Source organism: Osmia lignaria, chromosome 1 (genome assembly GCF_051020975.1).
Source record: "Osmia lignaria lignaria isolate PbOS001 chromosome 1, iyOsmLign1, whole genome shotgun sequence".
NCBI classification, from domain to species: Eukaryota; Metazoa; Arthropoda; class Insecta; order Hymenoptera; family Megachilidae; genus Osmia; species Osmia lignaria.
The window spans coordinates 11,417,228-11,432,609 of record NC_135032.1 but is presented as its reverse complement, the minus strand read 5'-3'; the positions used below and the strand labels follow the sequence as shown (position 1 = coordinate 11,432,609).

General features: G+C 34.1%; 1 protein-coding gene across 2 annotated transcripts in view; it reads left to right on the top strand.

Annotated features, from left to right (window-relative positions):
- Positions 1 to 15,382, top strand: part of Atg16 (Autophagy-related 16) — a 397,790-nt gene that overhangs the window by 356,445 nt on the left and 25,963 nt on the right. For both annotated transcript variants that reach the window (XM_034328179.2, XM_034328180.2), the window contains one exon: positions 10,092 to 10,212. In XM_034328179.2, coding sequence (XP_034184070.1) covers positions 10,092 to 10,212 — 121 coding nt within the window. The remainder of the gene's footprint in view (positions 1 to 10,091; positions 10,213 to 15,382) is intronic.

Genomic DNA, 15,382 nt, shown 5'->3' with positions numbered 1-15,382 from the left:
GCGTTTTATTACCTTTTTGGTTGTTAGGTTTTTAAGTGCATTCTTTAATTTCCAATTCACACCTTAACTGTGATTGAAATTAACGATGCTGTTAATTTTGTTTCGAGACAATAAATTTTGAATTGCTTCAAAAGTTGCATTAACACATCTTCAGTACTTGAAATAATTTTTAAAACATTTTCTATGTTATTTTATCTTTTGTAAATATTGTAAATAAATTCAGTTATAAGCTTTATAATTTTACTTCAATATTGACGAAGATTCACTGACGATGAGTACGAAGTCCCTCCAATACAGCGGATAAAACAGTACGAGCAGTTTCATCTGTTTTTTTACGAGCTTCAATATGAAGGTAGAAAGATTGGAAAAATGAAATGCATATTTTATAAATCTGAAAACAGTATATCTGAGTAAATACCTTTCAACGGTAATGTACGCTGCGAGCAATGTACTTCATTGAACTTTCATTACACACTGAGGAAATATCTCTACAATCTGTTTTCCATTTAACATTATTGATATTTTTCGTAAACAACGTGTGTTTTTATTCTCATTGAGCTTTCAACGGAATTCTGTATTTGATTAATTCAGTTTAATGAGAAATACATATATTGAAAGCATCTGGGTACATTTGTTTCATATTTTCTGGTATGAAAATTCAGTACTGACAATAATTGAATTTTACTGCCAAATATAATAAAAATTAATGAATTAGAATTTGTATGATTTCAACATTTGTTCAATTTGGTATTTTATAATAAAATTGGAAAAATCTATCTTTTGAAGTATTCATTTTAAAATATTAAAAAATGAGGGTTATTCTAAATATTCTGATTAATATTCTAATTAATAACTGATTATAAAAGATCAGTAAAAATTAACAGAAATGTTGAAACAACCTGTACACATGCGTCTGTTAAAGTACCTCACGATGCTTCTTCCTGTTCTTCCTTCTCTCCGGTATCCCCTCAGTTCCTCCTCTTCCACCGCATCTTCGTCACCTTCTTCAAGTTAGACTCTTCGTTTCTGGAGTAGCAGCACCGCGAGCAGGAGCATCCTAGTTAAATAACAAGCAGCTAGATTCACCTGACATACTCGACCGTCTCATTTTCTTTGTCAATGCTCACGGTCGCTTGCCAGTTTTCCCGATAACGGCGTTCGTGGCGTCTTCGATAGGCACCGGACCCAATAATTAGGAGGAATATCGCGTCTGGCTATTCCGCAATGAAACGTTTGCTTTGAATGTAACACCTACGGCAACGTGCCTGTTACAACGTCTCAAATCGGCGCCGAAGATCTTTCTTCTTCCTTTTCTATTTTTTATTTCACTATGTACAAGGTGTCTTGATGATATGGTGAATTTGATTTAAACTCTGGAGCAATTTGTTCAGCATGCTTCTTGTGAAAGACATGTATACTATTGATAGAAAGTTTGAAAATATGTTCATATTTTGATCTGACAAATTATTTAATAATTAAAAGTGTACTTGATTTAATTTTCTAGATCTAGAATTAATAATTATAATAATTACACTTGCAAAAATTTTTCATAAAGAAATAATACTAACAGTGAGCTATGTTTAAACAAATTAAGTGCATCTAGAAAATTTCAATGAAAGAAAAGATTATTCTATAATTTTACTTTTTCCAAAAAATTTATCGTATAACTTATTCTATATAACCCTAATATTTTTGTCTGCTATGAACATACAACAAGGATCCACATTTCGCCCCTATAATTACAACAATAATGCCTTTATTAAAATTCCGTTATGATAATCCAATTGGGACGTCTCAATTTCGGTACACGCAGCTCGATTAATGGGATTAATTAAACTGCTCTCTATTTACCGATAATTTATTACCTTTAGCCTCCCTTGTTTTTTCGATCATACGTGATCGAAGGTGTGAAACACGGATCTTCAACCGATATCGAATCGACGAGAACATGGGGTTAAAAAAGAAAGCAGAAGAATAGAATAGAAGAGGAAACAGCTTTTTCCGTGTTCGCGACGTTGCAGACGCGAAAATGTATAGGTTGACTAGGCACCGGCTAAAGGAGAGCCGAAGAAGTCGAGTAGTAGAATAGTTGGGTCACACCCAAGTATTCTTCGATAAAAGCCCCCAAGTACCTTTATGCTTGTGACTCACACCCTATAACAGAGACCATGTTCCTTTTTTGTCGTACATATAGTTCCCTTGTATCGATACGACAAGGTGGTTTTCATGATACAACGATTTTCAATGCAAGTTATTAAGGGAACCCTCGGTATCACATATAGATGGGATTTTATATTATTTTTGGATGAATTGGTACCAGCTGGTATTATTCAATAAGGTGCACTATTTATAAATATACACTTCATATGAATTAGAATAAATGGAGGATGCAATTATGACTTCTAAATTGTTTTCAATATTAAATTTTTAAAATGTTTTAAATTCTGACATGCTAACATTAAATTTGAAGGGTTAATAAAAAAAGAAAATTATTATAAAACGATGAAAGATTCCACCTTGAATCCATCAAAGATACCTATTATCAAATGTTGTAAATGTGTCATGTACGATGAAAGGTGTTATATACGATGTTGCGAATCATAGTTAAATGTAAAAAACGCTTAATTACCGTGTTATTGGTACTTCTCCTTTTATCTTATATACACCGGCTTAAGATAGATCGGCGTTAACAAGATTCGTTGAACTTTGCTCCGTGCATGATGGATTGATTAATGATTCATAGGATGTAGCAGGTAATTTAAATTTTAATTCAATCATCTGTCATTTTTTGTTGGATCCTAACTTTGAAACCTTGTACTTGAGGGTGATTTAATTATAGACATAAATTGGAGATTACCCCTCGGACCATGGAGAGATCCTCGATTTTAATTCAATTTACCATTTCATATGATTTTCATTTGCTACATTTTGCAATTATTTTTGGAAGTACAATAAATAAATAAATAATATTCATGGGGAAGAAATGAAAGATCGATATCTTGTATCTTACCGGTAAGACCGCGATCCCAATGTTTCACGATGCTGCTGAGTCACGTGTATCGGGGTCTTTTTGCAACGTCGTCGACCGGTACGATTCTCTCGGTGTTCTCATCAAGTATCGAGCGTGCCACGACAAGCTTCGCCAATCAAAACGAAAACATCGGCCGGGTGGATGTGTAATTATGGTAGGACGTTAGGCGGCGGAATTCCGCTTCGCGGAAACACACGCCGCCGTGCTGTACTAACGAAGGTGGCAGTGAAAAACGATGAGAACGCTGCATAGAACCGTCGCCTCGGTCTCCGCTACGGCTATTCTAGTACATAAGTGTAAAGTTTGCTTAGAGCGACTCTTATATACCCTGTCCTCTGTCCTATCTATATGAGAGATGTTTTCTACGAAAGCAACTGGTCAATGCTTTCCAGGTAACAACATCCTGATTTGCTTATATCGATACACTTCTTGTGTTACTATCAGATTTCTTTTATTATTGTGGAGTGTAATTTAGTAAGTAAAAGTATTGTGAAATTGTAATTCTGGCACATCAATTTAAAGCTAAAAGTTTAATAAAAATTTCTATAAAAAGGATTCGTGATAATTCATCAATTATATCAAATAATGAACCAGAGTGAAATTCATATTCTGTTCAGACTTTTAAATTTGGCTTGTTTGAAATTAAAATTGCAATTTCTTTTTTTATGAATGTTATATTGAATTTTTAGTGTAACGGAATATTAAAAAGTTGTTAAAAAAAGCAACTCGCGACAGTAACAATTCAGATATCCACTCGTTAACGTTCTCGACAAATGATCGAAAAAGGCAATCGATGGAATGTAACTAGAAAAATTTACACGTACCGTTTCATCCACGTAGAATGCGCGCCAGGATGAAAAGGAACAAAAGGAATTTTTCCAGTTCCAGTTCACACGTTATCGTACCATTCGCACACAACGTACTTCACATAGAAATTCACTTGCTTCTTGACACTTTGTTGGCGATTCAATGGTACAAAAACGTCCGCGAGTTTCTTGTACATTTGTTTGCTTATATCGCTACAAACCAGTTGGCTGAGAAAAAGAAACTATTGTTGCATAATCGGCAACATTTCCAAGTTGAATAGAAGTTCAATAAAAAGGTTTGAAAAGTGTTAAGTATGAAGGAACTGAATTTAGTTTATTTCATCGTAAGTGATGAGTTTTCAATTAATTCCAGAATAATTTGATTACCTATTGATTAGATAATGCAGGGTTGTTTTCATTAACAATATTCTGAATATATACTATAACAAAGGAACATCCAAAAGAAATTTTTAATAGAAAATGAAATTGTTTTTGTACAATGTACAATGGCAAATTTATTTTAATATTGGGAAGAACATTTCAAAATTAATATTTGATGTAAATACTGAAAGTAATTAAATTTATTAATCTTCAAAGGGAAATGAATATTTAGTATTAATAACTGGAAATATTATAAAATTTCATTTTTGCCCAACGAAATTAAATTTATTATTTGCAAAAATGAGAAGGACCTCAGTACAGATATTTAATTAATTTTGAAGCACAGAATAATGAATGCTAATTCCCTAAAATCATACCATAATTGCATATCAAATAAAAGAATTCGTTTCTGTATTTTTTTTTCGTTTCAATTAATCTTGGATGGAGATGAATTTAATAAAACGGTGTAGGATTAATAAGCATTGTTTCATGAAAAGTGAATGAAACCGATTCCATCCGTATGCAATCCCCGTGTTTTTCTCACGTAATCAAAGTCACGCATTCGTGGGAACGATAATAGAATAAATTCGCTGGAACAATGTCTCGGAATTACGTTAATTGATTCATTCGATCCTATCCTGCGAACCCGGCAACTTAATTTCCCTGTTGTTCTCTCAGAAATCCTTTAAAAACGATCCAGTCACGAACAATCATAGCTGTTCCTTGTCCAAAGATTTGTTTATCTTCAACTGATAAAAATCTGCATTTAATCATAGGTTTCTAAGAATCATTGCTTATCAGTAAACTGATTTAGAACTCATCAAATTTAATTAGGTAAATTTCGAATAAACTTAAGACTCCAATACTTAGAATTTTATTTCTATTTTAAAATTTTGAGGATATTTTTATATTTAAGTATTCTAAAATTTTCTGAATTGGATAAACGAGGCAATAAAAAATGACCCATTGGAAATAAAAATTTGTCTATCCAAATCTACTGATTGTCCATGATTGTGCAAGGAACGAATCATTAATCAAGACATGAAAGAACATCTCGATTCCTCTTTCCTGCACACGACGTGTTTTCAGTGGCAGAATTCTCACTTACTTGCATTAAAAAGCAGGCGAACGCATTGTGGTTGTAAAACCAGGGTCTCTAGTTGTTTCCAGGAAGGTTACCAGCTTCTTCTTGGCCGTTTTTACCGGCTTTAATTGAACGTTCGTACAACTCGGAGGATCCCTCTATTCTTCTTTCGTGGTACTCCCCTTTCTGTTTCGAACCCTGCCGCCCTCGATGCCGGCTGTACGAAACAGTTTATGCCTTTATTGCGAGGATGCATCTGGTACTGCTCGTCGTAAAAAGAGGATATCGGTTGTATTTCGTGAATCTTGGTCTGTCTTCTTCCTAGAAACGATGAATAGCGAGTAGATTCGAAGGGAACGGTGTTTCTTGAAAGTGAAACATAGAAATCAAACGTTTGAGATAGTTTGTTGTAAAGGAGACAATGGGCGTTGAAAGTGTAACAGATTGTTGATATATTGTCATGAGTAGAATCCCAGCATCCGCGTCAACCATTAAATTCAAAATGTGTACAATTTATACACGGATTATTATTTTCTTTACATAGTTGAAATGTGACCATTAGGTATCGCAAATGCAGTTACAAGATGCAAGTAGGAATAGAAAATCTGATAAATTTGCCGCGGAGTTAGAGTCATATTTCGACGTCATCGTTCAAGAAATATAATCCTCGTATGGAACAAACCTATCGAGCTTTGAATCTGAACGTTTCGTATGTCCATCTTAATTAAATCTACCGAGTACCTGGATCTATCAAATAAAGTCATTTGAAAATTGTTTATTTTTTTGTTTAAATGACGTTAATAAATTGCTATTGCTGGATCAATCGAACAGAATCACATGATAACTTCCTTGATGATTTCTTTGATGACTTTCTCATAGCACTAAAATTCACATATGATGTTTGAATATTCATTTGATTATTATGAGATATTTTTATACAATTTGGGTACAAACTATTTCTAAGCATTATTCTTTTACATGTCATGTGACACGCGGATGAATGACACTTGTATTTCCTGGGTGACTTTATTTGGATTTGTGTGACAGATTTCCACAGGGAACATGTCAAAACCTGGACATTTTTCTTTTATTTTACAGTGGATACTGAATTGACATTCAGTTAATTTTTCGTGAGATTCAATTAAAAATACTTTAATCTATTAAGGATCAGATTTTTATTCAGCTTTAATTTGAAAGTTGGCTAATTAAATTATTCTTGAGATTTATTCAAAAATTGAGAATTTGTAGCTAAACCTTTCTTTTCAATTTTTTAATTTTTAGCAATGGGACATGTATCTAGAAATATTTAAAAGATATTGTGAAAGAAAATTCTGAAGCATTTTCTACTTTCTCCTCATTCTATTAAAAGGTAGACACGTCATATAATTTTTATAAAAATGTGACCGAGGATATCCACACTTTACCTCGTTTTACGAGACCCATTTTCCACGCTCTGCAGTGCCAAATAGCATTTTTACAGAATTCATCTAATACAAAAAAAAAAGGAAAGAAATATAAAATCCACTGTTTGTTATAACCGTTTTTGAAAGAACATTTCTCTAAACAAAATAGTGACCGTTTAAACATAGAGTATCTATTGATTGTTATTGCGCAAAATAACACTCTTTTTCGGATCAAAAATATATGCATCGCAAAAAGCCATACGCGAAGGAGTATTTGTTTGCGTGCAGAATAAACGTGCAAATTTTCATGAGAATCGGTTCGCCCGGTTTCCAGATGTTTTTCGCAGTTGTTTTAAAAATATGGTTTTGAGGAAAACGCGTTTTCTTTTAAAAATTAAATTTCAAACTTTAAATATAAAATATCTTGATTTTCAATTTGAACAATTCGATATACAAACGTACAATATCATTTTGCAACAGAGATAATCATAATAAAAGGGTTAAATGGTAACAAAAGACACTCTAGATATCTCATCTAAAATCAGTTCATGAAATTATCTCAACGAGGCCAAAGAAAGTGGACTTTCGTCCATAACACGAGTGGAGTACGATTGCAATTTCCTTATAATCAAGCATTACGATACAATTTTCAGAGCGAGTATACGCTCTCCATAAGGGCGGAAGTCAAGGAACGTGTTAAGTGTCGCGAGAAGGTAGAATCGTGCACTCGAATCTCTATCCGGCGTAAGACGATTGAGAAAGAGGATCCAGCGGATCGTTTAATGTTCCTGTAAGAAACGGGGGACTCGCCTCTGCACTTTCGAGCAACTTCTCGAGACGTTAGATTATGGTATATACCTCGGGTTCGCTTTCCTCCTCTTTCCTTCTTGTTCGTTCCTCAGCAACGGAAGCGGAAAAACTTCTATCTCGGCGGGCTATAACGTAGGTGTGCACCCTCTACCTGTGTTTCCTTCGCGTTGGAACCCTTCTGGCTAAACTTCTGGACCATTAATTTACATTAGGACATTTTTCAAGAGCCACCGACGCCCGTGTACCTTAAAATTGGCCAACTCTTTCTTTTTCACGGCATCCTACCGCCATTTCACGAAAGGAAGAGCCCTCCAAGTTGTTCCTACTATCCCCCTCTCGTCGATGTTACGCTTGAATTCTTTACCATTAAGTGGCGAAGGCGAAAGGACAGGCCATGTGTCGGATAACTTTATTAGCTCCAATGCGTCTTGTTCTTTTATCGTTCGAAAGCGTCGATGCCACTTTTACTGCCTCTCACATTTTTATCGGAATTTTACACCGGTAATGAATCTTTTTGCGTCGTGTAATTAATGGACCAGATTAACTTGTAAGAGGTGAAATGAGGATCGTTATATTTACACCAGGAAGACTAATCTAATAACACTGATGTTCGAAAGTGCTAGGAGATTTGTAATGTAAATTATTTAAAAAATAAGAATTTTTTTTATTTCTTTGCTTTTCATCTTAATCTACTTTGAATGATGATGACCATTCAATGTTTTCTCCAACGTTTCAATGCTTGATGGAGTCTTTTATGAGGGGTAGTAATTTAATACATTATTTGTTTAACATATTCATGAGGTACTTCATAGTTGATTTAAAGATTATTTGCAAATTTAAGAAAAATATAATTGTATGGTTATACATACCCTAATTATGAGATTAATTAATTAGGAAATGGTCCTAAATATTCTAAATATTCCCATAATTTATATAATAAATTATTTTGTGTCATAATTGAATGGTGTAATATTTCTAGCTATAAAGTTACACTTTAATGACGAAATTAATTAATTAGAGGATTCTCAAAATTGAAAATGTCACTATGTCAATGCTGGTATATTCCCAATTGTAATATGTTCAAATCAAAATATTGGATGCTGATTGTGTATAGATTATCATTCAGAGTACGAATGAATAGGAATATTGACAGTCGATATTAAATCGAGTTCGTTCATTTGATAGAAGCTATGCAACTACGTAATCGAGGCTGTTGCGGGTATTAGCAATCGAAACATTCAACCCCCGCTCGTGACGTACATAATAATTTTCTATACTTATCACGATAACACGACGAGCCCATACGTGTTCCCGTTATTTAAATTATCCCTGTGTTCTATCGAAATTCTGCTATACGGTGATTGCGAGTGGATTTGCCTTGATAAATTTCGAACGGGCCAGTTAATATCTATAAACCCTGGTAAAGTTGACTGTTCTATCATTATTATCCTTTGTTCTAATTCGAAATGAAATTGGTATTCTAAATATTTCAATGTTTCCTAGTGTACTGTTAATATTTTTATTGAATCAGGTTTACCTAATGGTAAAAGTACACAGACATCTGATAATGGTGTACTCTATGCAATTTTAATTGATTACGGACAGGAAAAGAAATAATTGGCTCGTTTAATATAATTGAAAAAGCAAATAAGAGAATGGGAATAATGAATGGATCGATTTGAAAATTGTATAACAAATGTATGCGCATATGTAACATTAATGAAAGCAAAGTTTTTCTTTGTGTAATACGTGAATAGCGTTCAACAATTGATTTGAATATAAATTATGAATTATCACTGTTACTGTTGCTAATAAGAAACGTTTAATATTTATTAATACATTCATTTTATATTCAATTCTTCAGTTGCTTCCATTTACCGTTGTCAGAGATCTTATAATGAAAGATCAGTTTCTTCTGAATCCATCATACATTGCTATGTGAAAAGTAATCTTAACAGTACTTTTAGTTTCTCTACCTGCATATGCGAACGAACTAATTACCAAAATAAAGGATAGAGAGAGGAAAAAAGTTTGAGTGACTGAAATTTTGATGAAATCAAATTCAAATATTATATTTCATAAATGTAGCAGTTATGAAATATTCTACATCTGTTTTAAAATCGTTATTAAATCCGTTTCAGTTTTATTCAAAAGAGAGCATATAGTAATTTAAATAAAAATAATAAAAATTACATTTTGCAGCATGTGAAATATTAAAGTTTTACATTTTCAGTTGATTTTTGTATCAAATTGCAAAAAGGGAATGCTTTGATGTAGACATCAAATAAATTTTAAATGATCAACTTTCTAGTATATATGTAGTGTGTTTTAATTTTTCCATGGTCATAATTTGAATTATTTTCTTAATTTTTGAATTATTAATCAATAAAGCCTTTTTTAGGTTTAGGAATTTTTTCATGGTTCTATGGTCGCGACAATCTGCTTGCCAATAGAATTCAAGCACCGTCCACGACCGACCCCCTTTTTAATACGTCACGTGCATTACAAACGATCCTATTATCACGCAGAACGCGTCGTTAAACGTTCTAAAACGGCAATTCCCGTTTCTGTTTCAGCACACTCTAACGGGCCACTGCGGGAAGGTGATGGCGGCGAAGTTTCTTGGCGAACCTTCAAAAGTAGTTACCGGTAGTTACGATCGTACCCTAAAAATTTGGGACCTGCGTAGCAAAGCGTGTAAGTAAACCGTGCCAAACAAACAAACCTAAACTTTTACTTAAATTAACCATTATTTATCGTATAATTAACCATAGGTAATTAGTAGTGTAATTGGCAAATTTTTAAGTAATGAAAATCTAAAATGATTATTAGGGTCATTAATGATCTATAAATTACACCACGAGTCAATAATCGTATGCACCCTGACCGTAATTAATAATTATAAAAAATACCGCAATATTTTCCTTAATTAATTTGAAAAATTCACGTCGTGAAATCCCATCGTCATCAGTCGACAGAGCTCATCAAGCCGATAAGCTTTTTATCGCCAGCTGGATGAATCTTTTTCGAAGTTACTTTGAACCCTGCAGTTTTCTTGTCGAAGGATCGATCTTTTGTTCTTGGCCATTGATGACTCTAACGAACGACGTTTTTCCTTAAAACGGGAGACTCGATAAGAAATTGGTAAATTCACGCGGGAGTACTTTTAGTCCGGAGCCAGATGGGAAGAAAGATTAAGGCAAACTTCCGGGAGAAGTTTCATTTAGATCAGCTTGAAACGAGGCAAGCTTAATTCGATTAATCCTTTCGCTACTTCATCGGTAAAATTCTGCAAAGTTTTTTAAATGAATTATTTTGGCAAACGAATCAACGGCTCGACGGGAATATTTTGTTGCAAAATTTTCATTAGCCACCTGAACTCTTAATGACAATTCTAATTTAGACAATTGGCTTGCCTTAATTGTTCAAAAAAACATTAATTAGACAGTTCAAATAAAATTATTATGCACTTTAGAAAAATATTAAATTTTTATTTCAATTTTATTTGACTAGTATTTAATTTTAAAATGGTGTTAAATTTCGATACAGCGAAAGCTGCTCCTGATCGCAAACCTAGTGTCTGTAAATCGGTTTTCGAAATCAAATACTGAAAGGATTACAAAGATACTGGCCGCTGGAATGAATAATCCTCCTCAAAGTGTACCATTTTCGTTCGATCCAGTTCCTGCTAGAACCAATATTTACAGAATTAACAACACCGGGATCCGTTTCCGTGGATCCTCCTAGTATAATTCGTTTGTAGAAAGGAAGAATTACCATGAATTCTGCTATTTTTTCAACAGCATATTTACGATGACCTGTACGATAAAAAACAAATTTGGTAGCTACAAAAGGTTAAAAGAATCGCGAAAAGCTATCGTGTAACGTCAGTCAGGAATCAACGAAAAATACGTTCGCTGAACAGAACGGCGGAAAATAATTCAGCTACGTGTATATTTGCCCCTCAAACTCTTCCCTGGAACGGTCAACAAATATCGGAATTATTTTGAAAACGGATACCCCCCTGTTAAAATAGAAACGTTAGTTCCCAAGCACCGATATCAAGCCGCGGACACGTGTAAAAATCGATTGTTTTCGCTGTTCGATCGCGTTTTCGATAAACAATATCCTGTTGCAATTGGTTCTGTTCGATTGGTACCGATTTTTCTCTTCTTTATCCATGTAAAAACACCATGGTAATGATTTTTTCTAAAGTTTTGACAAAAAAAATATAAGATACAGATATATTTATTTTGAAATTATTTTGTCTTATGGTTCATTTATATAAAAATTTAAATTTTTCTATTGAGGGAAGCCCCGATTTTATATAATAAGGTAGAGATTATTTATCTTGTGATAACTATACAATTTCATTCATCTTTTCATTATTATAGAAAATTAAATTTTATTTCTATGGCTTGATTTCATTAACTATATGAATTTTGTTAAATTCTGCAAAAATCACCCCTAATTTAAAAAACTCCACTGTAACATTTAACAGTTTAAAAGAACAGTATACCATTTCAGAGCTAAGCAGCATTAAAAAAGTAGAGAAATTGAAGTGATAATTTACTAGTAGGGGGTGAAAATGGTCGTTCCTGCGTCGAATAGCGGACACCTCGAGGCTGTTTCGCCAAATAGGGGTAGCCTTAAGGGTCGAGAAAAGTAAATCGAACGTCCGTGGATGTGGTCAGCTGATATGGAGGCAAGCGAATGAAAGATACGTATAGTTAGGAAATGTATGCGGGATTTACATTCGATCCCTTACGGGTCGCTGACTAATCTTGCGAAACCATATCATTCGAAGGACCGTTCGAGATATCGATTTACTCCCTGATCAACAGTGTTAGAGGGTGGCGAAGGGAAACACAGGGCGGAGTTTCTATTGACAGAGGATACGGGAGATTGTAGCCTGACGTGGCTGATAGCGCGAGGGTTGTATTAATTTGCAAAATTCGACCGATCGACCGTTGTTGAATTTGCTCCTAATTACGGAGATTGTTAGCGTGACAAGGAACTTCTTGGGAGACAGGAGTAAGGGAAGTTTCTCGGTAAACTCGAGGATTCTGATTTTCTTTGGAACTGTGTTAATTCGAACAGATCCTTGCTTTCTATGATTCGAGTAAGGTGTTTTGTTAGGGAAGTTTTCTTTGTTATACGCGTGTCTTGTTCTGTTCCTGTGACAATATGTATTCCTGTTGAAATTGAAGCTCAATTTTACCGTTGTACAATAATTTACTTAAATTGATTTAAAATAAATACAAGTTGAGTTCGAAGGGTTAATACTTATAACCAAAAGGGTGTCTGACACCTCCAAAGCGATAAATGAAAATTCCACTTAGCAGAAACTATGATACCTATAACCTTCGGTATCATAAACCCAGCGGAGCAGCGGCGTAACGCCAGTCACTCGAAGCACCCCATAGAGGGGTGGGTGGGGTTGGCGTTAAAGGTAAAAAGTAGACTCCTTTCGCTAAGTTGTCCCGGGCGGATACGAGCACTCGGCAAACTAGACACGAAAAGGCAAAAGTTCTATTTTTTTTTTCTTTTTTTTATTTCCTCCCCCTGTTCTCAAACGCGTCGAACGAACGCTTCCTTTTCCTCCTTACAGCCTTTTCATTCTTTACACGTCTAAGTATAAAGGCTGGTTTACTGAATCCAACCGCGCACACTTGAAAACATTCTCGGAAATTTGTACGGTACCGCGGGTTCGAGGCAAGTTAATTTCACACGCGTCGAGAGATAGAAGAAAGTAGACCGAGTTGATACACACAGAGACAAGCCGGACATTCATTTCAGTTCCCGCGCTTTTGTCGTGGCCCTACGACAAAATAGTGAAAACCAAGCCCCGGCTAGTATCAGGGAAAGGCGGACGAACGTTTCAGATGGGGTTGGTGGTACAAAAGTTTTGCGCGAATAAATCCTCGCTTCGCAAGGAGCGGACAATGGAGAAGGCCGCGGCTGAAAGCGCGTTTAACCGTGAATTATTGTTTAGCCAGGGACGGTTTAAGACAAAAACGAAGCTTAAAGTGGATCAGCTGTTTTCTATCGGTACGTTATACCTTCAGCTCATCCCCTATCCTACTGTTAACCCCCTTTCGACTGGATGATTCTTACGGTCGATAGAAATGGAAATGGTCGTAAATTTCAAAATACTATGGGATAGACGTCAAACATGTAATAACAGGTTTGTTATTGAATATATTAAATGAATAATAATGGATTTGTTAGTTGGGGTTCATTATATGGTACGAATTTTGTGCCATTAATATTGTGACAGCTAATGAGATTTAAAATTGTTATATAATATTGTTGATATTTCATTTCAAAATATGCCTCTGATACGAGGATTAAGCTTGATACGATGTGTTTAATTTTATCGTGGTAGATGGTCGATTATGAAACATGGACAGTTTCACGTGATTTCATGACAGAAAAGTAGCACAAAATAACACTTATGGTATATTAATTTAAAACTTAAAATATTCTGAAAATATGAATATAAATGGTCCATCGATATTCTTAATAAAATATGGCGGCTCTTTCATTGGAACAAACAATGGACCAGTCAATTTTGATTCATTCCAGAATTCAGTCTGAATAAATCTCTGTCGAAATAACAGATAGAAAAATAAATTAAATATTGATTAACTAAAAAACAATAGCACATAATGAAACCAATTGATAATACGTAAAATATTCTTTCGATATTTCAATCCCATTAAAACATTTTCCCCGTCAAATTACCTCAATATTAAAAAATCTATCAGCTCGTTTTCTGTCCAATTAATCGTCACGTTTTTCCCAATCATTTAAACGAAAACTAATGAAATACGAATTGAAGAGATAAATTTATCTTTCATATTTACGGTGATTCGATCGGAATGAAATATGTGACTAAGAGGCTATTATTCTTATATTGACAGAAGTATTAAAATTCGATCATATGTTTAATTTAATTGTCAATTAATCCATTTAAAATAAAATACAGGTATAACAGAACATTCAAAATGAGTGCTTTTCTGTTAATGCAAAGATTACTATAATAATTTAATACTAAATTAATAATAATAATTTAATATTAAATTACTATGGTATTCAGCAAATTTTGCATCATAAAAATGAAGATCAATATTTTCAAGCAGTAAAATTAATTAACACGCGACAGACGTCGTTCCAATGTAAGGGGTCAATTAAGGATCGTGAAGGCACAGTAATTGATTTAAACACAGAAGTAGTAGAAAGTTAACAAGAAGAACGAAACGGCAATCTGGTTTCTCGGTTTGAAAATTCAATCAGAAACGCGTATCCACGGCATTCACATAAAATCTGCTTACGCCTGTGCAGCTAAGTTGACGGGTATGATGCATCGCCCCGAAGTAATTGGAGCCGGTAATTCCACCTTCATAGGAAGCGTAGAGCCTCAAGCGATACCGATAACCGACGTATCGTCGCGATAAGTTCGACAAACTAATTGATCGTCTAGTAAATCACGCTTGATTTAACGCAAACCAACTGTAACAAAGTAAAATTGCTATTGCCATATAAAATCCGTCATTGTACAAAAGGATCATGCTGACGTAACAACGAAATGACTATAATGATTTATAACCATCCTATAAACGTAACCTGTGGTTCTGAATAATTGTAAATAAATTGAAATTAGGATATTTGTAATTAGGAATATTGAACATTTGCAAGGCAATCTGGTTTAATTTTTGGAACATAGAAACTTTGGAATTAAAAATATTTGGAAAGTTCGAAAATACGAACGTTTCTGTAACAGAGGGATGTAAAAATTTGGAACAAAACTCTTGAGGGATTTAAGCTTTGATGTTCTGAAACATTACTATTGTAATTTTGGAAA